This window comes from Cygnus olor, chromosome 7 (genome assembly GCF_009769625.2).
Source record: "Cygnus olor isolate bCygOlo1 chromosome 7, bCygOlo1.pri.v2, whole genome shotgun sequence".
Taxonomy (NCBI): domain Eukaryota; kingdom Metazoa; phylum Chordata; class Aves; order Anseriformes; family Anatidae; genus Cygnus; species Cygnus olor.
Window position 1 is genome coordinate 30,375,641 of NC_049175.1, and position 27,470 is coordinate 30,403,110.

Consider the following 27,470-nt stretch of genomic DNA (forward strand, 5'->3'; position numbering starts at 1 on the left):
AGAGTCACCATGCTAAGTCAATTATTCTACAGTGCCATGTACTAAATTTAAGGAGGAAAAAGGTTCTGGAGCCTCTCACAAATTGGTCTAATCCCATCCCACTGCTGAGGTTGAAGGGAGATAATTTAGCCTTTTGTCAAGAAGATAAACATTTTCTAAATGCTAACCCAAGTTGCTAGCACTCCAAAACAATTTTTTAATAATCTTCCTTAGATTATTGTAGGTACGATTCCCATGATGGGGAGAGCAGGAAATAAAGTTTCTCACAAGTTCAAGCAGATGCCTGGCTAAGCGTTAGAGGGCTTTAAGTTCATTTAACATAAATCAAAGTCACCTAGGGAAGGACAATGCCTTTCTAATAATGTCACTCAATACTTAGCCTACCTACTCTTGTATTAATAATAAAGCCCTCGGGTAGTGAGCTATGTACAGCCATTGATCTGCTGAAAGCTCAGCACTACAGTATTGACAAATATTGTTTTGCAGACAAATACAAGCTAAACTGTATTTTTAGCCACTGGATTCTGACCTCTGACAAACAGACAAATATCACTGGTCAGCAGGGTTAATACTGCATTTAAGGCCTTTCCAGTTCAGAAGGAAGCTAGCAGTTATTTGGTGAACATAGCTTTATTTTTATGCTTGTATATCTCTGTGTGTGGGGGGGTACTTTGTGACACACTTAGCCAACTGCCTCTCTTTAAGATGTTTTCATTAATGTCTCCTTTGAAATCAGGAGGTATGTGGCACGCTTGCAAACCCAGAGGTAAATACCGTCTGTTTAGCCAACCCCACTGACAGTGTTTGTGGGATGTTGTCCTACGTTTCTGAACATATACACGATAGTAATTCAGAAGCTTGAATGCCAGGTCCTTCCAAAACAATTGACTACCAGTCTTTATTTTTTGATGCTACAAAACATTGGTTTGCGTGGTTTTGTGTGTGTGTGTTGTGGGTTTTTTATTAAAGACTGTGTGAATTATGCTTCCTACCTCAGAGCAACATATTCTCTAGCATCACCTTTGAAAAACCACGTAAGAAAACAACAAGAAAAGAAATAAAACCTTCTGCAGAATTACATTGAAGCAATGTTTCCCGGTTCCTATTTTGGCTTGTTCCTGGCTGTTGCTGTGCAGTTTTCTATAATTAATACAGTTAAAAAATTTGGTGATGCAGAATCAGGGGGTGTAATCTGTATTCAAGTCCAAAAAAAGACATGCATATCACCAAAATAATTGGGTTTTATTGTTACCAAAAATTGTTTCGGGAAATGATACTCCTGCCTCTGAATGTAAAACAGAATCCAGCATGAGACAGACAATAACCCAGACAGGTTTTGTTGCCAACACACAGAATCTGCACAAGTGTCAGGGCTGGCCGATTGCTTAGGTAGAGTGGTTTGGAGAGCTGCAGGAGCACGCTTGGAAAGTGATGGCTCAAGGCTAAATGGTTAAGACCACCTTTTAAAATATACGTCCTAGCCAGCTGAGACCATCCACTGGTTTAATGGTACACGGGAACTGCACCTCTAGGAAAGCTAATGGCAAGCTGGCCGTTTTCCCCTCTCTTTGTGTCTATCACACACTCGCTTTGATGATGTCAACCTGCTTTATTCAGCTGCTTACCAGGGGGGTCATTCAAAATACTCTGTGTAACTCAGCCGATTTAACTGAACTGATTCTATAAATGCCAGTAAAATAATATAATGCTACTTACCTGGCCATCACTAGATGACAGAGTGACGTTACAAACATCCCTACCAAAAGTCAGCCAAACTGCTGGGTGTGATGGGCACTGCTTGTTTAACACATATCATCCATGCCAGTGAGGAGGGAATGCCAATTTCATTTGAGGACACTGGTCCCCTCTGTCACACCAACAGCCTGATGCTATGAGCCATCGTTATTTAATGACAGCGCAATATATACACATGGAAGATGGGCAGTGTGGCACACTGCCTTCTGTTTGTGCACTGTCTAGGCAGGCCCGTGGCACTAACTTACCTAAACCCACAGGGAAATTATCAAAGGGAGGCTGTGTGTGAATAGTAACAAGTAAAATAAAAATAAATCAGCCAACTAAAACCTAGAAATCAAACCCACAGACCACATACACAAAGGAACCCATCTGGTCATGCACCAGATGCTGCTTGGTGGTGGTGAATCCAGCTGGGGTCAGCTGTCCCCGGGGAGGTTGCTGCTCAGTGAGCGCATCTCGGAGCTGTACCTCCCAGAGGGAAACTTCACTTCTGCTCCTCCTTCCTTGTTCTCTTGCTTCACAGAGTGAGTGACAGCGTAGAGAAAGAGGGAAAGCCTAATGCCACGACCACCTGAGCTGCAAGCAGTGCCAGGACAGCTAACATCTCCCCGGCTTGCATCACCCCATGCAGCTCTTGTCCAGAGCTGCCCAAACATGATGGTGAACATGCAGGACAGCAAGCTGCTGTGCGAGCTAGGAAAGAATTTTCAGCCTTTGAGCCTTGCCTCCCCCCTCAGCACGCTCTGCATTCCCTAAAATATCCCCCTCCCAGACTCTTTTGTCTTCGAAGCCCTTGCAGCCCTTTTGCTCCCATGTGTGACAACAGGAACCAGCCCTTTGCTTCTGGCCTGACAGGGCAGGAGGGCTGGGGTGGGCGTGGAGGCGTGCTTGCGTGCCAGAGAGAGAGCAAGTATGAATAGGGCCAGCTGGCCACTCTCGTGCCCGTCTCCATCATTTCCAGCTGATATTCCCTGCTCATTGTCATTTTGCAGGCCACATTCACTAGCACAAAAAGACTAGGGAGCAAGCAAATGCACAGATACTTAAAGGGAAAAGCTTTATTTCTTATTTTCTTAGATCATAGTGGACTGTAAAACAACAGGGAACAAAGAGCCCAACCTTTAATAAGCTTGTTTTCTTTTTTTTTTTTTTTTCTTTTTTTCTTGCCAGTCAAGCTTCCTTTCTTTTGTATAATTCAAAACAGAACAAACAACTGGGAAATTTTTCTCACAAAAACATGCTTTTTTAATAAAAAAGAGAATAATGTTTATTGAGAGGGATTGTTTTCTGGATATGTACAACAGTAATGCAGGAGAATTATGCTAACAGAAAATGCCAAACATCATGACTTGACTTCTGAAGTGTGAACAGTCCAAAAAACAATGTCCTTAGAGCAACGTCTAAGTCAACAGGAACAAGTGAACAGTGTTTTTATTTTTTTTACAACAAATTACCAGCCATTATGACTGAAGATCTGACACATAATAACCTGCAGTGAGATGTACAGAAATCCGTAAGACAACATAGAATTTACACAAGAAGGTAACTATTTGTGTAAGAATTTCCTCCTGAAAATGGAAGCATGTTCTAGGCAGATAATTTGGGAAAAAGAAAGGAAAAAAAATGAAAAACAAAAAATGCTAACATTGGATATCCTCAGTTCACAGTGAATGCCAGTCTTCCTGGGTCCAAATGGTACCAGTTTCCCCTACCTCCCCTACCTGCATCCTTTCTGCCTACCCACAATTAATCCCTTTATTAACCAAAATTACTTATACCTGAACCTTCCCGTGCTATTTCCTCTTCGCTGCAGCTCTTGTCAACATGCACTTTACACAAAAGAAATGCAAACTTAGACATATCCTCAAGTGAAAGAAACATACACCTTCCCAGCATGAACAGCATTAATCACAGCTAATCGTTTCAGCACTAAGTAATGTCACACAAAACATCATACAAACCCTGTTAATCAAACTGAGTAGCAATAACTCTGGGGGAGGGGAGAAGATGGAGATTAATAATTGCCACCAGTTAAATCTCCTGTGTTGCAGGGCTTTGAAGTGATTTCTTCCACTGCCTACCTTCAGGACTTATTTATATTTTCTTACCCAGAAACAGTGGAAGGTATCGGTAAGTGTTAAGAGGTTGGTTTTATCCCTCACTTCTGCTGTGACCTTCCCAGAGAGGATGCAATGTAAAATTCAAGACCATATTTTCCTTCAATTGTTACTCCTATTTTCTTGATAAACTCAGCTCAGCCTGGGTTGTGCACTCCCAACTGCCAGATGCAATCCACCGCAGGGCTCTGTTCAACCTCTATCAATCTTTACAAACAGCCTTCTCAAATCAACTTCACCTAAGGGTTAACGTGCCTGTCCCACCCCAAAGCACACAGTCATTACCAGTGACCCTGCTTGAGGTGTGGGAAGGCGATGCTGTGCTCCCATCAGCTGTGTTTCGGGTAGCATACTCCCGTGAGAATCACTTCACCTCTTAAAAGGCGAATAGTTTCCATGGGCCAAATCACAATGTCAAAAAACCCCCCACAAACTATGATTTCTCTACCTGCCTTCTACCCACCAGGACATATATTTCTATTTCTTAGCAGTGTGTTTCCTGCAGTATCTCCTAAAATGAACAGTGGCTCCAGTAATTTCTGCATCTTCAGACTTTCTCCTGTTTTTGACAAATGTTACCTTATGTCATATATATCCTTTTCCATAAGCATTCTTAGAAGAGGACCATGATGTTTAATTTTATTTTGAAAATTATGCCATAGTTTCAGCAGATTTGCTGGCTTCTGTGCTGGAAGGAGTTTATGTCTCCCCGTGGTCCAGTAAATCTTTGAGGTTCAGCTTTTGTACCTTTTAAGCTTCCTACCTAAAGACAAATGCAGTGGTCAAAATCAACTTCTTACTCTATGTGGACCAGCTAGCTAAAGAGCTGGAGCTAGTGAACCTGGTGTGGCGTGCTTGCAGCTCTAAGATTTATTAAGCGGGGTCTAAGTGAACTTCACACTGGCTAGATGAAGAAGCCACAAAGACCAGGTGCAGTACAGACCAGGTAGTGCCACCATACCTGCTCCTGTACTGCAAGAGCATCTGCAGCCAGCCAGAATGCTGCTGCCGGTTAGTGCCTACTGTGGCACTGCTTTTATGCGACTGGCCACAAAATAGGCAGTAGGAAATGGACAGAGATAACCACTGACCTGAGATGGCCTTAGGTCACTGAGACTGATACTGAGAGCTGGGGGCATCAGCCAACCATTTCCAGCTCTTTGGTGCTTCCCAGCAGACTGAGCGAATGGATTTAGGAGGGGGAATGGGGCCGGGGATGTATTTCACACAGTAATACATCAATATAAGGTATAATATTTTTGCACTTAACAACAACAGGACGCTGAACGTCCTCTCCTACTGTCAAAGCAATGTCCAGCAGAAGGAGCCATGAGGAACTTTGCATCTTGGTGCCAATACTGGTGAACTGCTTGACATGAGCCAGCCGATATGGGGAGCAGTATACTGCCATGACACCATGTAACACAACACATGTTTGTTTACTCATACCATCAATTCTTGGAATGAGTGGCTTGAGGAAGCCCAAAAACAAGCATGGCTTCATTTACTGGAAGGCAATTCCCCCAAACTGCTGCTTAGTTTCATAAGGACTGAAGGTGTTGATAAAGGGCTAGTTGATGCTTTGTAGGGTAGAAGTCCACAAGGAACAAAGTCAATTGTAGTATTTTAACAGGAGAATTTTGACGAAAATTGCTCTTACATATACAACTTCTGGGAAATTATCCTTCTGAGAGATTAAAAAGTAGTGCAAAAGAATTAGAGTGTGTTGGAATTGCTAAGACCAGGGGAAAATGGGGTTAGGGGAACCAACCCTTGCTGAAGTGAGATCAGGTTTGGCTGCTGTAATCCAGGCAGCAACTGCCTCTTTACATGACAAAGCTCAGCTATTGGCAAAGGTATAACAGCAGAAATTGCAGCTGCTCTGGTCAAATGTGTTCAGAGAACTTCAGTGATTAGTCTAGATGGTACCAAATTATAACACCACAGTGTATATCAGTAAGAAATGCTGTGGAGAAATTGTTTGACTCTGTGCTCTTTTAAATTTCAGATAATCTGCAGGCTACATCTTGAATTTCTTTCTCCGTCTTTTATGAATGCTAAAAGAGACTGAGCTTCTCAGTAGGAGCTATGGGATTTAGCTTCTGATTATTGACCTGACCGCATCTAACATACCTATTAAGTATAACCATCCCCTGAAGGCAAACATACCCAGATGAAGAAAACATGGAACAAAGGTATATGAAAGTGGAGAAAATATTGAATTAAAAAATGGGAATTCATCACCCTCCCTGATTTTTTTTACCTTCAAATGGACACACCTAAATTTCACAAGGAAACTTCTTACTTTTGAAAAAAATACTATTTAGTGACACTATCTATTTGAATGAAATTCCAAGTGGAAAATACATTAAAAATATTTAAATATTTCTGAGAGATTGTGAAAGTTTAAAACTTTTTAATCCTTATTCAGTATCAAACTAAATTTTAAATTCCATCTGGGGAATAGAAACTTCATGTTTTAGCTTGTACTAGTCAAACTAGTGCTAAACAGATAAAATAGGAACTTGCAATTCCCTCCCCCCGAAAAGGTGTTGGTGGTTCAGCAGAGACATATTCCTGACCACAGTTGTTTTTTTTCTCAGAACAGGAGGCTGTAATTAAAAAACAAACAAACAAAACCACTGAGGGAAAAAAATCTTTTCTTTTATGAGAAAGTGGATAACTGTAGAATATGGAGAAAATGACCTTCCAAATTGAAAGGAGAAGCTGAAATAGCCATTAATTGAAATGTCATAGGAAGAACGGAGCTGGTAAGAATAAGCAAATATTTAAAGATGATAAATATTTAACAAGTCACTGGATTAATTTCTCTGCAAAGTTCATCAGAATCAACTATACTTCTATTTGATGTCATGGACATCAGGTAGAACCTGAATAACCTTATGGGTATAAAACAACCCTGGGGGCCCCTTTAGCTCAGATGAACTTATCCAGAACAGATTTAATGCAGAAGTCCTGTCAGTGAATGTGTATTTTTCAATGAGGTAGATCCACATCGTTGTTGAAGACAAGCAATTGCATTTTATGACAGAAAGTTATAATTGCTGTACAAATATCTGCTCATTCTTCCATCTTTTACTGCTTGCTCTGATGGAGTTTCTTGTCCTAACAGAATCCAGCTCTTCTATTTCAACAAATCCCAGTGCTAAGTATGAGATACTCATGTCACTTGACATACACAATTTATGTCCCTTCAGGGAGCTCTTCTGAGTTTTGGTCTTCTTCACTGGTTTCTCACCATCTCTCTTCCATGGAAATATCATTGTGATTAAGCCAGATCAGATTGAGATTTCAAGGTGATTCCTTCTCTGTTTTTTTCATTTCCAGCCTCATTACATAGGCTTAGCAAGTAGTGTATATTTTCATGTTTTCAATCTACCGACAAACTGCAGCATTCCTCAGAACAGCCTCATTTTCAAAAATTTGGGTCTTACTGGGATATAACTTCATTAAAAGAAAATGATTTGGAAATAGGTCTCCAGACAGAGTCTACAAATGCTCTGAAATGATTAAGAATTCCTGTTCCTCCTAATTCTTCCTAATGACACAGTAGGAATGAAAGAGTTCAATGGGAAGTGGCAGTGCCCCAGTGGAGATGGATGCATGGCCCCTGCAGAGCGCTCAGCACCTCCCTCCCCATTCCCCTAAAGACAGACAGGATCTGAGCAAGAAGTCAGTGAAACACGGTCTGTGTTCCTTGTTCCTGACCAAACCACCGCACAGACATAGGTGCAGGACCACTGCACAGTGGTGGATGTCACTGTCTGCACTGGTCCCCTTGTAGGGGCACAGGAAAGCCTTAATTATTATAATTTTCTCCGAAAGGCCCATCTTCGTTGCCTCTTTCATTGAACTAGTTTGTGGACTTAATACCTATGTTAAATACTTTGGAACATTAGCCATGTATTTCAGTTCAGAATGAATTTAATCTTTCTGTGTACTACTTTTAAGGAGGAACATAAGACACAATAATCAGGTTATTTAACATGGCAGTGTATACACACTACTAATAATACTAATGACAACGTCTGTTCTATTACGTTCAATGAAAAAGATGATTTGTAAATGTTTATGGTAGTCCATGATTTAATTTAAACATAACTGAATTGGTTAAATTTACCATTTAAACAGTAGGTCATCTGTATGTACATCCTGTATTTGGACAGATCCTATGTTATTGGTACATTGATAAAATTAATGTGTTAAAATACTATATAATAGCCAGTCTTAGTTCGTTGGCTGAACACTCAACACATGGCATTTTAGTGGTCAGAAAGGGAAAAGTGAAACAATTTGCATACTTCAGTTCTGTAGCAAATGACTGCACTGACAAGGTCACCATGCTAAATTGACATCACCCACACCACATCCAATTTCTAAAAATCTTCCAATATTTGCATGGTGATGCCTGTAAAACCTCATTAAGTGTCAGACTCCTAGGGTTTTTTCCCTCTTGCCTGTTTAATAAGCAATTTATTTTTTTAATTAAGAATTCAGTATGCTTTTAATTTATACAGGAAAGAAAGCTTGAGTGCTCCATGTTGTTTGTGGTAACATGGCTAGCTGTATAAAATGCCATTTATTCCTCTACTATATCCATAATTGCATTTCCAAAGGTAACCCTCATTGAATCAGATAACTAGCAATTTCTTTTGTAATCAGAAGCTAATTAGGTTGTTGTTTACAGTATAAGTGATCAACAGCTTTTATTCTGGATCACACAGTGTCAAAGCTCTAATAATTTGTATTAAATGTAATAGAGATATTGTAATCAAACCAAATGTATAAAATCTTCAAAAAGGTATACACTATACTGGGAGGTTATTAAAATTCCTGATACTGCTTAAAATGTTTAATGTGCTGAATACAAATGATATTTTAAAGAAAGCTTTGTGGATCAAAGACGGATTTAATAATTGTAATGTTTATGAATTTGTTTTGAAAATATATTTAATTGGATAATGTCAGACTTTTGAATTATAACACTATGCTCATTACCATTTCAATAGGTTATACTATCAGTTCCTTTTGACATAAAAGAATTTGATTTATTTTTTTAAATCATGAATCTCGTAATCTTTTTTCTGTTGTCACTAGTTTTCAATAATTTGATTAGCTTCCACAAGAAGAGCAACAGGAACCACATGGGCTTTGCTGGTAATGATATGCTATATATTCTTCAAAAGCAGCTCTGATGCCTTTGAAAGTAATTTGCAGTTTCTTATCAGCACAGAATTAAAAAGTAATATTGTCTAATTTGTTATGTTCAGTGGCACATGGCATCCTAGAATTCTATCACATACACAGTGCTTTGAAACCTATATTGTGACCATAATCAAGAGTACATAAGTGAATTTTAGAATTTCTGAAAGTGTTTATTATTAGCTAAGAAAAAGCTCAAAAAATGAACTTGTCAATAGGTTTAATAATCTCTTAGTAAGATGTGTACTTTGCACACTCTCAAACTTCATTGCAGTTTATAAAACAGTACTTCGTACCTTATAGTTGTATTGCAAATAACTGATCCAGACATTTCAAAGCAGGCCTGTGCATAATTGCGTGAATCTCAATGTAAATATGAAAATTCAACATGATGAACTCTTTGCTTGGTCACGTTATCTCCTACTTTCAGGAGAAACAAAAACTGATTACTGTTGATCATTTAGACATAACTGCTTGTAACAGTCACCAAGCCATCACAGTAAGGTATAAGGACAGCCCTAAGGAGAAATGTTGCCTATTTGATGACACTTAAAGCTTTAACAAATCCCTTCTAGATACCACAGAAAAACCATCATGAGCCAGCAGAGGCTGTCAGCATCACTGAATGAAAACCAAAGTGCTCAAATCTTGCATACTGGCAATACTGGCATCCAAACCACTACAATGTTTAAGGAACAGGTCTTGCAAACAGTACATCATGCCTGCAATCCCATGGGCTGCAGTAAGAACTACTATGATGAGAAAAGCCTGTCACATGGGTGAGTGTGCATGATGCTGCCTTGTAATTGGGTTAACCATCCTTCCGTGTTGGTTTTAGTCGTCTCAGAAATAAAACTCAGTTATCGTACCACTACATCTTTTCCCTCTACAATGTTGTGATAAGAGAAGTAAGGCATGAAGTTCCTGTAACTTTCTGAGCTGACGCTATCAGCTATGTATAAACAGATAGTGCTGTTTTAGTAGAGCAAATAAATTGTGTATATTTTAATTAAGAAAAATATAATAACTGGACTATAGTATCACAACGGAAGTGGAGAAGACCAGCAACTGTATAGCTGAACTCCTGTAGCAAAACTTGTTTCTACTGCTCATCCATGAATTTAAAGAAACATATGCTTATGAAGCTTTCACAATGGCTGCTTCTTGTTAATTTAAAGAATCTTCACCCTTGTTAAGGCTAGATGATTATAATTAAAAGATAAATGTACTGTTAGAAAGTTCTATGCCACACTCTATTTTTATGAGAATTTAACTGAAAGACATACATTATACCTGTATGCGAATTATAATGGCTTCTCAGCAGGGAACGCAGAATCACTTACAGTACATAAACATTTAAAGAGGAAAATGCTAATACACTGAAAGAGTTTAACATCAGTAGCAATTTATCAAATGAGGAAGTTTCATAAAGTCCACTCTCTGAGAGAACATTCACCGTTAGACAAAAGCCTGGCATCCTTGATAGTCTGAAGTTTAATCAATTTGAAAACCAAAACTATTCAATGAGATAAATAGGATCTTAAGAAAACTGCCATCCTTCTCGGGTAAAGGCTAGAATTAACGTAATTATTAAAATAATCCAACCAGATCGCTTTACAGGCAAATTTACACACTGTCTCTTTAAAACACTGCATGCCCAAAAGCCTTTTGGGTTTGGAATGTAGCACTGCACCAAGTATTTCACAAAGCCTCTAAATATCACAAGAAGCTTTTTTAGAGAGAAAAAAAAATTCCAGCTGACTGAAACTGTTCTAGCAGGAGTGCCTCAGCTTAGCCCCCAGACCTGGAATTCCAGATAAACAACAGAGGACAGGAAACAGATTATTTTTTTTTTTACACGTCCTTTTGTAATGCAGCTACAAGACGACTGATGAGCTTAGGAACAAACAGAGTGAGAGTGCAATTGTCATCAGAATGAGAGGTGTGCTTGCGTAGAAGCTTGTAGGAAGAGCAAATGAATTCTCCGAAGATATGTGACTGGTGGAGACTCCTGCTGTGTTGTCTTTCCCAATAGCATTCTGCAAGACACAACACTTTCCTTGGTCACCATTACACATTTTCATTGCAAAATATTCAAATCTATGTCATGAAATTCATCATGTTTGTTCATGTGCCACCCTCCACAGTTACCTATATATCACAGTCACAAATTGAAATATCTAAAAAGCATAAAAACAGAAGTGAAATGACAACATTTTAAAGTTAAAGGATAAAAATATCATTAATGTATAGCACCAGCACAGCATGACGCAAAAAAAAAAAAAAAAAGGAATAATGTAGTAAAAAAAATCTCTAACAGTGGTTCCATGTGTAAAACTTGCCCTTGTTAAACATGGCCATTTGTTTTAGCCATCTGTGTTTATCATGCCAGTTTATTTAAAAAAATAAAATAAAAAAACCCACAAAAGCAGGACCCCCAGTGAAACTGCAAGTTCTGCATAGTCAACAGAACAACTTCAATAACAAGTTACTCCTGGAGGCCAACAGATAAAATCTAATCCATGGGATCAGAAAAGATTGAGGTTTCTAGCCTATTAAATTTTTTCTTTCTTAATCTCTCTTCCCTCTTTGCGGCATTATTTATTTATTCTTAATAATTATTTATTATTTTTTATTTTTTTTATTATTATTTATTATTTACTGTATCCTTTGCTACCAATAATAAAGCAGTAGGCATAGGCAAGTATAGATTGCCAGATCAGAGTGAACTATTTAAGTAGGAAGTGTAATGAGTATTTTTCATTGCTTATCATCCTCAGTTAAAAAAGTAAAAATAAAATGCATGTATAATCACAGAATTGGAACAATTTAGACTGGAAGGCACCTCTGAGTAAGGTCATTAAATCCAATCTACTCCAAGTAAAGTTGCTCATACCCTGCCTACTTGGGGTTTGAAAACATTCAGGGATGTAGCTTCCTCAGAGGGGTCAAGCCTCCCCCATCCTGGAAAGCCAATCAGCCAAGGTACAAGCTAGAACTATGCAGAAGTGCAGATACCAAGAATGATTATAGAGCATCAGTTCCCACAGAAACTAGTAATTACAAAGCCAGGGAACAACTCTTGGAGAGATCTTCATGCCATTCCCCCTCCCTTTGCTATCATCTGACAGGATTCTCACTGGCTGGAAGTCCTTGAGCTACAAACTGTTGGATGTACTAGGAGGCACTGAGGGAATTATCACAATATGCTTTCTCTCATCTTATACTCAACCCTTAGCATCTGTGTTTTGGAAACTGTCACAGGATGTGGGTTAAGGTGGACCAGCAAGTCTGATGGCACGCTACAGTTACACGGGCCTTCTTGTGAAAGGTCTTTAGCCAGCATGAGATGCCAACACATCCATTAACTTTCCTGCATACTGTTAACATAGCCTTGGTTCTTCACATGTCATTAAACTTTATTCTAGTATCTACAGGAAATTCTTAACAGAACCTAAAGAATTAGAACTGGGCTACAGAACTGCCATTGTCTGGAAACACTGTAAAACTTGGATCAGCAAAGGAGAACCTAAAAGATATGGTCACATCCATTTGGTGGCTTATACTACTACAATTGACCTTACTGTACAGTTGGTCTTTCACATTGTAAAAATTAATTTATGTACTTCACTAATTATTAAGCTTCCTGAGAGACTCAGTACAAAGGATATGGACCAACAGACATGGAAACCAAAGTAATGTTCAGGTCTGAAAGGGGGCCTTGGAGGTCAGGCTCAGAGTAGTCAAACAGCACTGGAAGGTTATTTGTCTCTTGGGGCTACCAGTCTGTCTTCTGAGCATCATGTCTTCTGATGAGAACATCAGGCCCGAAATTGTTCATTTTTGTTAGCCATAGAATGATGTCCAGTGTGTTTCTCTGTATTTGTTAAAAGCCTTATCATCTCGTTTCCTACAGATTATTAACTAATTATACATGCTAGGTACAATATTAATTACCATGGGATTTGCCTAAACGTGTACAGCTATTAAAATACAAAGTCAGTAGAAGCCACTTGGAGCCCAGTTCTGGATTTCTGAGCAAGATCAATCTTTAATACTTTACGGTATCCAAACATAACCATGCTAACAAGAATTTAGTGTGGGGTAAGCCCATTATAATCTTGGAAGTTGTTGAGAATTTTATATTAGGGGACACACCTGTGGCTATGAAACATACATGATCTGCACTCTTACCTCATTAAGACAGAGCTCTGTATCTACAGATTCATTGGATTTCCGCTTCTTCTGTGCCTATGAACAAATGCAGAATTTATTCCCTGTACGTTTACACATACAGCAGCACAAAACAATTAGATCAATTCACAGGGGTTGTCATACTCCAATGATTTTGACAGTGATTTGCACATGATTAGCGAATACATTTTAAAAATGTAACTTCATGTTTTCCAATGACATTCACATTCTGATTTGAATTTACAACAAAACTTTAAACAGTCAGCTAAGGGTACTCAGTAATTACAATGCTGAGTGCCACCAGCTGCAAAGAACACGTTATGTTCTGTGGCCCCTTAAAAATGATGCTGGATGTTCAGGAGAAGAAATTAAATATGACAGTTGAAAAGTACCATAATACCGCTGTGTAATAACAAAAAATCTACTATAATTCTAAGTTTTAGGAAAATACACAACACAGGAGTATTTCATCCTTGAGAACGTATGTAATTTCTCCACGTACTATTGCCAAAACATGAGCATAGTTTTAATATATTGTATGGCTGCTGCAGAGAAAGCTATGAACAGAACATTTAATGTCTTTTAATGTATATACCTGTAAGTTAAATTGAGCTGTTTGTTTACATTATGCTCACAATTATTCATGGAATATTATTAAATGCATGAAAATTGTTGATGATCAAAGCCCCCAAAATGAATTTGATTTATCTTCATCCACGTCTTACAATGAACATCCATTCGCTGTGTGCTCTCCACACTGACTGAAGTAAGAAACATCTGAGGTGGCAGCATCACACAAAATGAAAGCAATAGTGTACACTCTGTCTAGCATCACAAGGTGCTTAATATTTCCATTGCTCAAGTGAACACGACTGGGCTGGGAGTTTTCTACTTTTCTATAATAGTAATAGCAATCCCCATGGTGCCGAAGATGTTTTTACTAAATGGTGCTGTGGTTGATTAAAGTACTTCAGTAATCTCAATATTATTTTTTCTTTGTATTCTCAGAAACATAAACAGCACTCTTTTACAGGACCTTCCAGTGTTAAACGTACAATCAAATCTTGTAACAGAAGGATTTACACACCAAAGATTTACACACACACACGATTTACACACACACACATTTGGATTTACACACCAAAACTACTGACTGCACTGGGCATGTCTGACACTTCTACCTGGAAGTTTTCATGGGATTACCAATTTATTTCCTGCACAAAATGAAGATCTGAATCTCACTGTGTTGCATGCACTTTACACTTCAGCATCCTACTGGTTTTGTCAGAGCTGGTTTGAATTAAAGATGATGCGAGGAAGTGCTAAGCATTCGATTTTATACCTTACAAAACTTCAGTTCCACGTATGACCATTTTATTTTGTATCTGAGAGCCACGGATGCTGCCTATTGGAAAAAAACTATTCTTCAACCTAATTACTGAATTTAGACTCCAAATGGAGGAACTGAACTTCTCATTAAGAAGAACATTTTCATGATACTTTTTTATTTATAAATAGATACATTAGAGACAATTGAAAACAGCTGGGATTTAAATGAGACAGCTTAGCTATAGAAAGAACGCATATTGTATATATGTTGGCAGTTTTAAAATATATGATAAAATAATAGCTCAATTAATTAATAAAAACCCTCCATGAAATCTCTCTCTTACATTCCCTTTCTTCTAATTACTACCATTAAAGTGGTATGGTAAGCATAAATTTAACTATCTAAATGGAAAAAGAAATGCCTTGAAGTAAACTTACTGCAAGAAGCAGCAACACAGTGAAGCCTTCCTGCTGTGTTTGCAGTGGTGGTGGTTTCCACACAGATTAGGAAACTTCCTTTAATGGCAACTGGGTAGATTTCAGCTCTTAACTGACTGGCCCAAGAAGATGGGCAAAGAAGAAGAAACTGGACTTCCGTCCTGATCTTCTTATATTCTAAACACACACTGCATTGAAATGCAATTCAAATTCAAAGGACGCATGAGTAGATGTTCAGATCTTAACTGTATAAACTATAAGGACTATAAAAGCTGCCTATTTCCTACTTGGTCCTAATTTTCCTAATTTGGTCCTTTAGCGGTAAATTTCCTTGTCCACAAAAGCATATCTCTGTTGAAAATATTGTTCTTTGCTGCATAGGCCTGTTCTGGATTTGTAACACTGTGCTAACTACAAGCGTACCCTTGCTGGTTGGTCCCAACACCAAAGTTAAGAGTTTTTGTTCCTTCAGTACTGTGTTCCTCAAACAACAAAGGAGATAAACCATCTTTATTCTGTCTATATGCAGTAAAGTCTTCCTTTGCTTCATTCTGCTTGATAAAGTACAGAAGCTAAAACATATTTACTATTGAGGACACCATTTTAAGAGTAAAATCAACAGCTAGAAGCAAAATCAACAAAAAAAAAGAAAAAGAAAAAAAAAAAAAAGCTTTTCAATCACTTTGATCAATATTCCATAGCTTTAGTTTGGAAGGTTGTACTTCTCTGTATCCAAGCATGTACTTAGTATAGTTATTCTAACATCAACAACACTTATTCACTAGCAATTTCTATTATAAAGTTCTCCCTTAGAATTGAGAAGTAATTTTAATAGTCAGGCAGGCTTTTCTCCTATCAAAACAGAAAGAACAATATCTTCCATTTAAAAATACAGCAAAAATGTAGCCTTTTTTTGGGGGGAAAGGCAGAGGGAAAGAAAAAATATCACTTTGAGGATGAGGTGAGACATTATATGCCAAGTTTCAAATTGGAAGAGTACATTTTTACTGTTGAGTTATAAACCTGTAAAAAATGGGTTATAATGGAAATGCTGGCATAGGCTGCACTACTGTAATATAACAGTGCATCACTAAATCACAAGTAATGGAAAGAAAACCCTACGTGTTGAAGAGTGCTATAGAAAGCATATGTCCTGTAATTACAACCTAAGGGGAAAATTTTCCTGCCTCTCTACAAAGGGCTCTACATGTAGCAGAGCTGCTGTATTTGTTCTATGGTGAGAGAATGCCTGATCTGAAGTAAAAAATCAGGAGTTGGATGTTATGCTGATTGCCTTGGTGGAAATACACCCAAACGGGTAGACATGCATTTGAATTATGAAGGATATTCTCAGCCACTGGATATTTACTCTACGACATCTTCCATTATCCTAAAAAATTAAACAATAGAAATGTGTGCCCATCGTGTACAGCTGCAAACTATTCTCACAGGGAGTATCTATGCCATCAACATATTTGGGAAATGAGAGCTGTTCATTATGCAAGATTCTACAGATTCACTGCCAAACCCCCATCTCAGGATCCCTGTGTGCCTAACATGCAGGCAAGAGGGTATCTTGAAATGTGCTGGAAACACCTAATTCCACAGGAGCAAAACAGCACACACAAGTGACAAATAAGTCTGTACTCAATCTTACATTTATTTTTATTTTTTTATAAAGCTCTTATTTGCTGACAAGAAAATCTACGGGAATTTCATCATTAAACAGAAGACAAACAGAGTTGGGCTGGTAAAAATAAAATATATATATTTAAAAAAAAAATGTGAAAGAAACGCAGCTTAGAGTAACTGGTTAAACATATGGAAAGTGGTATGAAATCTCTTCCACTAAGGTAAAATAGCATTTGCTAATGACATATTCAGCTGTGACATACCTCGAACTGTAAAATGAAGTTACGCAGGATGGGCTGACACCCTGGCTTTGCAGGGAACTATAATTCAGTAATGTGGGCTACTCCGACAAATCTGCCCCCATACTGCCAACAATCTTGCACTCACTTAAGCTTTTATATTCAGCAAAAATGAACATCTGCTTTTACAGAGAATCTTATCACTGTGGCAGCACAAGCAACAGATGATATTTAGAGAGAATCGTATTCACGCACCTCGTGATGAGCTCTGCAGCACACTGTACGTTAGTCACACAAGCCTTGTTTTGGCCTTCACAACTTTTAGCTTTTAATATTCAAAGTAAGGTGTTGGGCTTAGTCAAAAGTTGGTAAAGAAACTAGCTGCATGTCCAGAAAAGAAAACACCCTCATGCCTAGAAGCAAAATTCTACTTCTCTATTTCCTAGAAAGAAGGGGGAATTGGGACCGGGAGGGTAACTGGTTTTTTCAAAGGAGAAAGAAATACTACTTACAGAGAGATTTCTTCTCCAGCCTCCATTAAGGATTTACTTAAAACGGAATCTGTAGGCCTACATGTAACCCTCTAATCCCAATGCCTCCTAAATGAGTTCATTTGTATTTCCTTGCTCAGACTCACCACGCCCTAACCTAGTCTTCTCTTGCCCTGTACCTAAAACCATCGTAAGATCTCCCAAACCTAGTAACTCTCTTCTTCCCATCCCCCAAATCCCTCTATCTCCATTCTTTGAAGACACTATAGTCCTGGATTTATGCCCCTAAATGATATCTTGCAATTATGAATCCAGTTTCTACAAATCACAGCACTATATGGTTAATAAATGCATTAAACATTGTGGCAGTATCTCATCAGCAGTCAGTAGGCACATTATTTATGGCTTGTCATCCAGCAGTATTTTTATATATCCACTATAGCATGCATATCTATGTTACAGCAAGCAGAAGGTCTGACTGGGGACTTCTCCTAACGGAGGTGAGCTTTAATTCGGAGGGAGGGGGAGAAGGAGAAGCATGTAAAGGGAACTGAATGCATTAGACCTGAATGCAAAGAGGCACAGAGTGAGCATCTGAGCTCAAAAGAGTCCCTTGCTGTCAGCTACACCCTTTGGACCTTCTGTGCTTTATGGAACTTATTGCTTAGACACTGCAGTGAGAGACAACAGAAGTATCATTATGATAGGTATCTGTTATATGGGCTGTTTTTTCACATAATTTTAATGAATGTGCCTCTGTCCTCTCCTGAGATGCCTGGTTAGTTATGCTCATATTAACAAGGCTTTCTGAAGAAGAGGGACAAATTTCCCAGAATACATCCTTCAAATGTCCACCCTTCTGAAGCAGCTCTAACAAATGAGGGTGCATGCTCTTTTTGTTCCCTTCTTGTGTTGATTAGAGAGATTTACTATGCAACTAAGCTGTTTTTCAAGCAGCAGGACACAAACAGTAAGCAGAGAAACATACAGACTGTAAAAATGCAATCGGTTTAACTCTTCTGTGCTTACTAAGTGGTAGATGCATCTATCAAAACTGTCAATAGTATTTTCTTGTTAGCACAGCTGTACTATGCCACACTGCAGTGTAAATTACTTTCAACAAGGAAGACTTACAAGAGTAAGCGAAGTGCAGGTCAAAGATGTAGGCCACTAAAATAAGGATCCAATTCAGCATAGAGTAATTCTAAAGACCATCCCAAACAGCCAGGGTGCAAACATATTTAAGCTTTAGAAACAATCAGCTTTGCACAATCCTACAACAAAGAAGTCAGATCCTTTTTTCTGCTTGTTATTCTTTCTTTTTCTTTTGTGAACCAGCCCTAAAGATGCAAGCTTGGGGTATAAAATTATCCGTGGTCATTCTGCATAAAAGCACCACATTTCTGTCATCCCACTTTTTACAGTGAATAAAATCTTTTCAAAGTAAGCATTACCAAGACACTGCTGGCACTAGTCTCTAAAGGTACGTTAATAATACCCAGCACTGTAAGAACAAAATCACAAGTTTTTCAGCTGGGAGACATGAAATAAAACAAACCCACTTTCCCCTCGTGCACAAACATGCATGGGGGAACCACACATACAGAGCTTTATAGGCTGCAAAGCAGTGCAATGAACAGTTCATCAGCCACTCTGTTCAGATCCCACCATCTCCAACACTAATCTCCCGTCCCCACAGTTTTGCACCTGTCCTTACAAATACACAACTTGTCCCTGTTCTCCTACGAGGGTTTGCTTTCTCAGGGTTTCCCCCTGCAGCTCTGCCACAGCTGGTCCAGGCAGTGGGATGCCAGCAGCCCTGAGCACTGCTCGATGCCATCAGACACCCACTGCTCTGCCAGCTCAAGCATTCAGACATCAGGGGCCAGGCCTGACCCCAGCCCACAGACAGCTGCTTAATGGGCAACATGGCACAGTGACAGAGCTACCCAGCTCACCTTCAGAGAGCTCTGGCTTTCTTAGGGCAACACTCATTGCATTTAAAATCTCCACTTATCCCTCAGCTGCTCTTGCTGATTTTGAGTGCTTTACGAATCTGAGAAACAGTCCTAAGAGCTGATAATGTCCAGTGCAAGTAGAGGAAAACCTCCTCTGTACAACTTCTTCAATCTTAAAATGCTGAGAAAATTTGACTGAGGGAAGAGGGGTAGAAGTAAGCCTCCCAAAAGGAGCAGAAACAAGTTGGGAAAGGAGGAAAGATGACCTGTATAGTATGAACTACTGCTTGACCATTCCCAGATCTGTTATGTTAATAAAGACGAGGTCTACCCAAACCCCATACCTCACTGCACATTTATGGCTAGGACAACATAGCATAAAAACTGCCTAGCAGCAATTTTTAAGGTTTTATAAAAAACAGATCCTATCAGAAATACCAAACTGATCAAACAGCTTACAAGGACCAGACACAGAGATCTTCAAATATTTATTTCAAGCAATTAGTCTCCCAGTGAGCACAGTACAAAATATGACACCCAGCCAAGTCAACTGAACTGCCTGACTTACCTTTCATGGCAGTACAGTAACTTGTTACAATTTTGTTTTCGTGTTCAGTCATTCAGTTCTCTGAGTAAAATGGATTTCTGTAGTCCTAGATTCCTGCTTCCTATTTTTAGGAGGTATTATGCAATTTTCCTAATATGATATTTTTATGGATTTGCCTCAAGCAAATATTTTTGCATTAAGAAGGGCAGAGGAGAAAATAGAATACTAAAAAGCATAGATGGAATAAATTCCGTTAGGTTAATATCTCAATGGCCTAGGCTGCCTAGGTTTTCTTTGTTTTTTCCTCTATTTAAAAAACTGAACAGCCATGTAATCCAAAAATGAGTTGTTTGGGATTTCATTATTAAAACCCACTTCCCTAGTGATTTACCACAACGATCAACCCAGTGCCATACGTAGCTGTTAGAGGTAGCATCTGGCTGTTGCGCACCGAACAGCATCTAAAGAACAGAAACATGAACATAAAGTCATTACAATCCCAGTTAAAAGACATCCTCAGCTTTTAATTTTGAACAAAGGTAAGCCGCTGAAGAAGTACAGATCCCACATCGCTTCCCCAGGCTGGAGTGTGTGCCCTTGCGTGTCCAAATATGCAAACAAAGTTGTTCTGTTTGGCAGCAGGTGAAGTGCCTACCTCCCCTATTAGACCAGGCTACGTGGTGCACTGGAGTGTGCTGTAAACACTCCTGAGCAGCTGTCAGCCATGGCTACGATGGGACTGAAAGCAGCTCAGCCAGAACAGCGCAGACCTGCACCGTGCTAATGAGCCTTGAAAGAGGCACCATGCTAATGCAGCCGCCGGGCTGCCTTTCCTATATCTGCGTATGCTGCGGCAGGCAGGAGGGCGGCTGCACTGGGCTCCTCTGCGCTGGGCAGGATGGTAGCAAGCACTGCTCACAGGCATATGCCCACTTGAGCAGGTGACGGGATGGTGCCCAGCTAGGACTCTGCTAGGGAAAGATCAGGAATCTGGCAAGCCCAAAGGGAGAGAGGGCTCAGTGGGGAAGTGCTAGCAATGCCGCACTGCCCAGCCTCGTGAGACATCCAGCCCCAGGCTGTCAGGAGGTGGAAGGGACGAAGAGAAGAAGGTCACGCGTTGCCACCGCGCTCCGGCGGCAGGACCAGGGGTGCCGTCCTTCTGCAGCTGGAAGGAAAGATCAGGCAAGCTTGCTTGAACACCAGCCGGCACAAGGCCTTGAGCGCTGAGCATTACAGGGAGCGTCCTTCCGTGCTATGCCAACCTGAAGCAACTGATATTATTGCTGGTTTCTTGAGCACTGTGTTCACTCATGAATTTTAAAGGCAAGGGAAGAAGAGCATAACCATGAACATCTGCTTTTGGTTAAGTGACTAAGAATGCTCAAGATTTTTGTCTTTATTAACCATATGCGTGTGTTTTGAGTGCAGAGAAAACACAGCGCAAAGAAAACGGAGCGGTCAGCTTTAAAAGGGTTTAGAAAACACTTCAGATAACAAGCTATTTGCTGCAATTACAGGGAGGGAAAGCAAAGGCTGCAGATACTGAAGTAACCTTGCACAGAAAGACAGAAAAATTAGCCAGTTAGCTGAGGTGCCCATGACATAACTATGCCTTCCCCTCCTCAGTTTTATTTTCACATTTCAGTCCCACTATACTTGTTCCCTTACATCCGCAGCTACATGGCTATGCCTGTTACTGAGTGCCATTTAATCATTACATGATTTAGAGATTGTTTTTTTTCTTTAAAAAAAGTAATTCAATCTTGAACAGCTGTGATTTGGATTAATTGGTGAATTTTGCATTTTTGGCACTATTTGCTCTTCAGAAGTGCCACTAAAATAAAAATTTAAAGCATTTTCTCCCTCTTCTTCTAATCCTGTAGCTGAGTTCTGCAGGTGCACAGATGAATCCTCAGAACTCACAGGGCTGAAATCCTAGTGAACCTGCTGCAGTACTTCCCTCGGTAGCCACATTGCTTTTAACACTGAAAATACCATTCAGAATAAAAATATCAGAAAGATTATTTTCAAGGAATGCAACCAGGTTTACCAATGTGAGACTACCACAAAAACAGGCTGCAGCATACTGTGTTTTTGATAGACACCTATTCCACAAGAATTTAGCAAGAGACACACACATAGCAAGGAAAATTTCACCCCAATAGTTTACGTTTTGACAAAGTTCAAAGTCCCTATACACAGGATTTTTTTTAATGTGAAATGTAAGACAACTTTAAGCATAGGTGCTAACTGTGTATAAAACAATCTGTTCTTATTTTCATTATAAATTATACCTTTCTCTCTACTTTTGAACAAAGGTATTCAAATTCTCTGGTAAGTATTCCTGATTAAGAAATTCTGGTATCATTCTAATTTCTAAAAGTGAATTAACATCATACAATTTTTATCATTGGCATTTTATTTTCTGTAATAAGAAATTCACCAGATTTATGTGATGACTGAAGAAAAAAATCCAGTCGGTCTTAACACCAGATATCCATTAGCTAAGCTAGACCTTGGTGTTTCCTGTCAACTTCCTAAACTTTATCAAAAGGCCCTTGCAGTATGGATGTTAAAACTCAATACTTGCAAGAGACTGTGATGTAGCATTCTACCTCTCTATATACACTTCGTTCTTCCTCCATTTGAGTGGAGGAGAGAAAAATCAAACCTTCCCTCTAACTATTTGGAATGAAATCCTAACCTTATTTCCCCTTAATGGACTACACCATAGCATGCAATACTTTAATGGATTATATGATAGTGGCCTTCCTCATACCCATTATTTGCACAATGTTCTCACACACAACAGTTGCACTGTAGTTAATGAAGCTATTCAAATAAGCGGAGAAACTCTTCTCTAAGCCAACAGAACCATGACCTTATTAGAAAGATGCCTTATTCCTTACTGGCCTGATCCCACAGTGCCAACAGGAAATCTTCCAGCGGCCAGGCAGCAGCAAGTGAAAGCACAAAATAAACTTCCTAACATCTTCTGCAAGTACGGCCTCAAATCTGAGCTTAGTGAAGTACTAAGAAACATTTTTCCATAAATGAAATGATTTAATAGACACAAAAAGTATTGAGAATTTCAGATGTTTAACAATTATAGCCACGTTAAAACAATTCTGAGCCTATAATAACCAGATTATGTAAATAATTATCAGATTATGCAAAACAGCATTCACAGGATATGATCCTGTTTTGTTTCAACACAACAAATTATTCACAGAGGAACAGAAGGCTTGCATTTATATTTACATTTAATAAGCCAGAAAATATAAATAGAGGAATACTAATAATGCACGTAATGGAGATCAACGGTATCATTTTGGGTATATTTTGCAAGGTTTCCACAGTAAACAGGAAGAAGCTTTTGAAGATTTATTTTGAGTAGCTTGCCTACTTTTTGAAGTATTACGTTGTGGCAGGCTGGATAGTTCAGGAGATTATTAATGGGATATACAGCCTTATATTTCCAGGAAGCTAGTTTAATCTAGCTCAGGTCAATACTGACAACTATTATGTAGTATTTTTGAAATGACAAGGTGGTTCTGGAGCACTTCTCTTAAGAGGACAGGTCCAATGCACAAAAGTGCCACTCATTTGCACCTCATGCAGCACACTCCATCAAAGAGGCTAAAGAATTAATGGGATGTTGGTTTATAACATTGTGAAGTACTCAGGATGTTTCCCCATGCCCCTCATTTCCCTTTCTGTGAGATAAGCTGCTCCGTTAAAAAGGGATAGTACTCCCATATCCACAGATTTTTCTACTTCCACTGCAAACCCTACAAAGGAAAATCATGAAGGTGCCCTATGCTACCACATTTCAACATGCTTTAGTGGGACTCAGGGGAGACATTAGAAGGTTTCACCTAGAAAAACATCTTGAGAGTGCTATCTGTAAAGAATCTTGACAGATGATGTTTGGCAGTGAGTATTTCCACAAATTTTCAATGGTATTATTAACAGTTCTGGACTGAGAAAACAGCACCAAGTGACAAGTAGTTTTTTGTGATCTACCTATTCATGCACCTAATACTTGCATGCATCAGTTTTGTCTTACTAGCAAGATTCAGTATCAATAAACTGTCATCAAGCTTCCCTAGAGATAACATTTAAAAAAAATACATCTGGATGTGTGTTGACTTCAGCAACACTATGGCTTCTTGTATTACTCCTGCCTCTAGGAGTAATAAAATACCAGTGTGCGGAAAGTCAGAACCAAGAGCATTACTGAGATGAGGGATGAGTATAATGCAGACTCTGTGATTGTACATTAATGTACGCATAATGAAGACCACATATGCACACCTGGACTTATACTGTGTACTGAGCTGTCCCAGCGACAAGTGAGTTAAAATATTGAAGAGATGCCATGTTTAGTGGCCAGAATGGAATTAGCCTCTCTAGTATTCGAGAACAGCATCAAAAAGGGATCTGGGGTATCACTATGCTGTTCACACTCACTGACAGAATAGGACATAGCATTTCTGATATGCTGTGCATGGATGAACATAATTGCAGTAAAACAGGCTTTGTAGTAACAAAGGGCAGCAGACGATGAATGTGGATTGCAGCACATACGAGCAGATGCGTCTCACTGGCTCAGAGATTACTTGGAGTTGCAACTTTGCCAGTTGCTCTCTTTAAATGTTCATGAAACACCACAGTCCAGTCTCCTCTTACACTGGCATGAGCCAGCATAACCTGTATTTCAAGAGCTATCCATGTGATGCTCAGCTTCCAAAGAACAGGGCTCTCCCACTAAGGGCACTTACCAGAGTTGTCAGTACTGCTTCTAAATACAACACGGTATCTCAGTCATCAGCCTGAAGGTGAAAAGCCTCTGCTTAATTAATGGTTTGTAAGTATCCTCATTAAGCTCATAAACTGGGTATAAACTGTGTGTGGTTTTTATCTAAACCTTTTCAGTTGTGCTTATAACAATCAGGATTTCTCATCTGCAAATAACCATGACTGAATGCTTAAGAATAATCAGGAAATCTTAATTAAACGTAATAGGGGTTAGGCTGACTCTTGATGAGAGCATGATTCTGCAAATAGTTGCAAGAATATGCCTAACTAATGGAGTTCAAAGTACGACAAACGAACATCTTCTGAATTCACATTAGACTTCTGAAATTGTATACAGGAAGTTCCCTGCAGGAACAAATCCCTAAATTTGCCCTCAGAAGTGGGTAAGTACAGCGCATATGCAACTGAAGGGTGGAAAATGGCACAGTGACATTGAACATTTATTTCCAATTCTCTTCAAGAATTTAACTTACGAGACCTGCAACTCTTAATTCACTACCTTTTCTAGAAGAGGGCAAGCCATTGTAAAAAAAATACTAAATGAACACTGTTGATCAGAAAATTTCTGATTAAACAATTTCTACACATGCATACATAGGATTTGTGCAGACATAAATTTAGGAACAAGTTTTCATACTTGTAACTGCTTTGCATTCACCTGTGCATGCTTAGTTTATATACCCACTTACCCAAATCACTGCATGAATCAGATTACTACAGCTGCAGGTAGCTATTTAGGTCCAACCTGGTACATATCTTGCCTGCCATGCACATAACAAATCTGACTGCACGTATTTCAAATCTGAGCATGAATTCAGTACATTCAAATGTCTATGTGCATGTGGTAATGCATATCTGGCCTTGCATTAGAGGCAACTTGAGGCTTCTGAAAATGTCAATCTGGAAGAAAAAGTAGTACCATGTAATGCAGTATTTATTAAATTACTGCCCTGAATACCTAATTCTGTTTTAAGAAAGACATGAGGGAGGATAATCCTATAATTCGTCAGGATACATGCTGAGCAAACCTGTGAAAAAATATCCTGCATTATGCACAACATCTAGTCTGTTTAAAAGATCACAGAAATTGGCTCACAGAAAGAGCTAAGCACAACGGAGGACTTAACCTGAGGTGGGATTATTAGGCCAACTCCACTGATTAGAACTACAATTTGGTGTGAAACAGCTAGGCTCTCATTCTCCAAAGCACAGGCTGAAATAAACATTTTGAACTCCCATTGATTTTGAAGACAAGGAACTGAAATGGGTGACAGCATCTTCTGTTCCAGAACTCAATAGCAAGTTGAAAAACATTGTAGAGTAGATGGTTTAAGGGTAACTTAGAGATCTATTAGTCAGGTGGGACAGCTGATTAGAAGTCACAGGGATACAAAGTAAGCAGGAGATAAAAGATGATTTATTTCCCATATCTGATTACAAATCTACAGTGAAGACTATAAGTAAAATGAGCAGACAGGTTAAAAGCAGAATAAAAATATATTTATGTTCAGATGTTCTGTTATCATTAATATTTTTATTAAGAGTATATGTTAGCCAATTTGGTTAAAAGGATGTATTTCATTTCCTGTCGTACAAACTTGGTCTGACCACTTGAAAGATTTAGGTACGCTACGGAAAGGGTTCTAAACTACAGTTCTTCAACAGTATGCTCTTTTTTCAGCTATGCTGCTTTGTCACCAGTGTAATATTTAGAATGATTACTTACATTCTAGTTTCAGTTTGGCTATTCTATATTTCATTTGTTGTTGGTTACGAGGATTAAAGTATTCCTAAAAAATGATCTTTATTATTGCTGATATGTTTTTGTTCAGATCTGCTGCATGATAACTGTGAGCCTTGGTATATTTGTGTGTTTTGTTTTTTTTTTAAGAACAGTAGTTTATGGTTTACATATAAAGATCAAAGATTGACATATGTACCTACAAGTAACTAATAATTACAATGCAACCTTAAGGATAATTGCATTGTACACAACTGTGGGGTTGTTCCACTTTTATATGTGTAAACAAAACCAGAATTCTATTAGGTTATGTGATTGCCTCTGTAGACTCAAACTAAATAACTTTATATGCATAAACATTCTTCATATACTTGGGTTTGCTACTGGTAGAGGGAGGCAAAGTACTGTCTTTGATCACGGATAAGGAACCAGGATTGCTTCAGACTTTTTCCTAAACCAAAACACAGACCCCCTCCAACCTCCTCTTGCATCCCCACATGGCCTCAAACCACTTGCCCCTTCGCCTTTCCCCACTGTAGCTTCCAAGGCAGCCAAGCCAGCAACAGCACTCCCCCTATGCTGTATGGCCTCAACATCCCTTCTGCTTGGTCTCCTGCAGCCTTTCTTGTTTTTCACTGAATCTTTATTTATTTATTATGTCAGACACAGGGAATAAAGAAAAATTTATAGTGATAAATTTCATACCAGAATGAGTCTATGAGTCAGCTGATTACCCAAAGATTCAAAGTGGGTCTGCATGAAGAAAGGGGAAAAAAAAAAGGAGGAGGAAAGGACAGATAGGAAAAGGATTGTATGAAGACTAACGGTTAACTAGAAGCGAGGTTTCTGAGATGGAGTAGGTATGCCTGTAAATTTAGACTAACGGGCTAGCAACTAAAATCACATAAATAGGCAGGATTAGTCTTGATTATTGTTTCTTGAGAGGGAATTTTCTATTTTCTGAAATAAGGAGGGTTTCCAT

General features: G+C 38.9%; 1 protein-coding gene across 2 annotated transcripts in view; it reads right to left on the reverse strand.

Moving 5' to 3' along the window:
• Window positions 1-3,156: 3,156 nt before the first annotated feature.
• GFRA1 (GDNF family receptor alpha 1) overlaps window positions 3,157-27,470 on the reverse strand; it is a 145,950-nt gene continuing 121,636 nt past the window's right edge. For both annotated transcript variants that reach the window (XM_040563163.1, XM_040563162.1), the window contains 2 exons: window positions 13,293-13,349; window positions 3,157-11,137 (listed from right to left, as the gene is read on the reverse strand). In XM_040563163.1, the coding sequence (XP_040419097.1) occupies window positions 10,976-11,137; window positions 13,293-13,349 (219 nt within the window). In that variant the 3' untranslated portion in view covers window positions 3,157-10,975. The remainder of the gene's footprint in view (window positions 11,138-13,292; window positions 13,350-27,470) is intronic.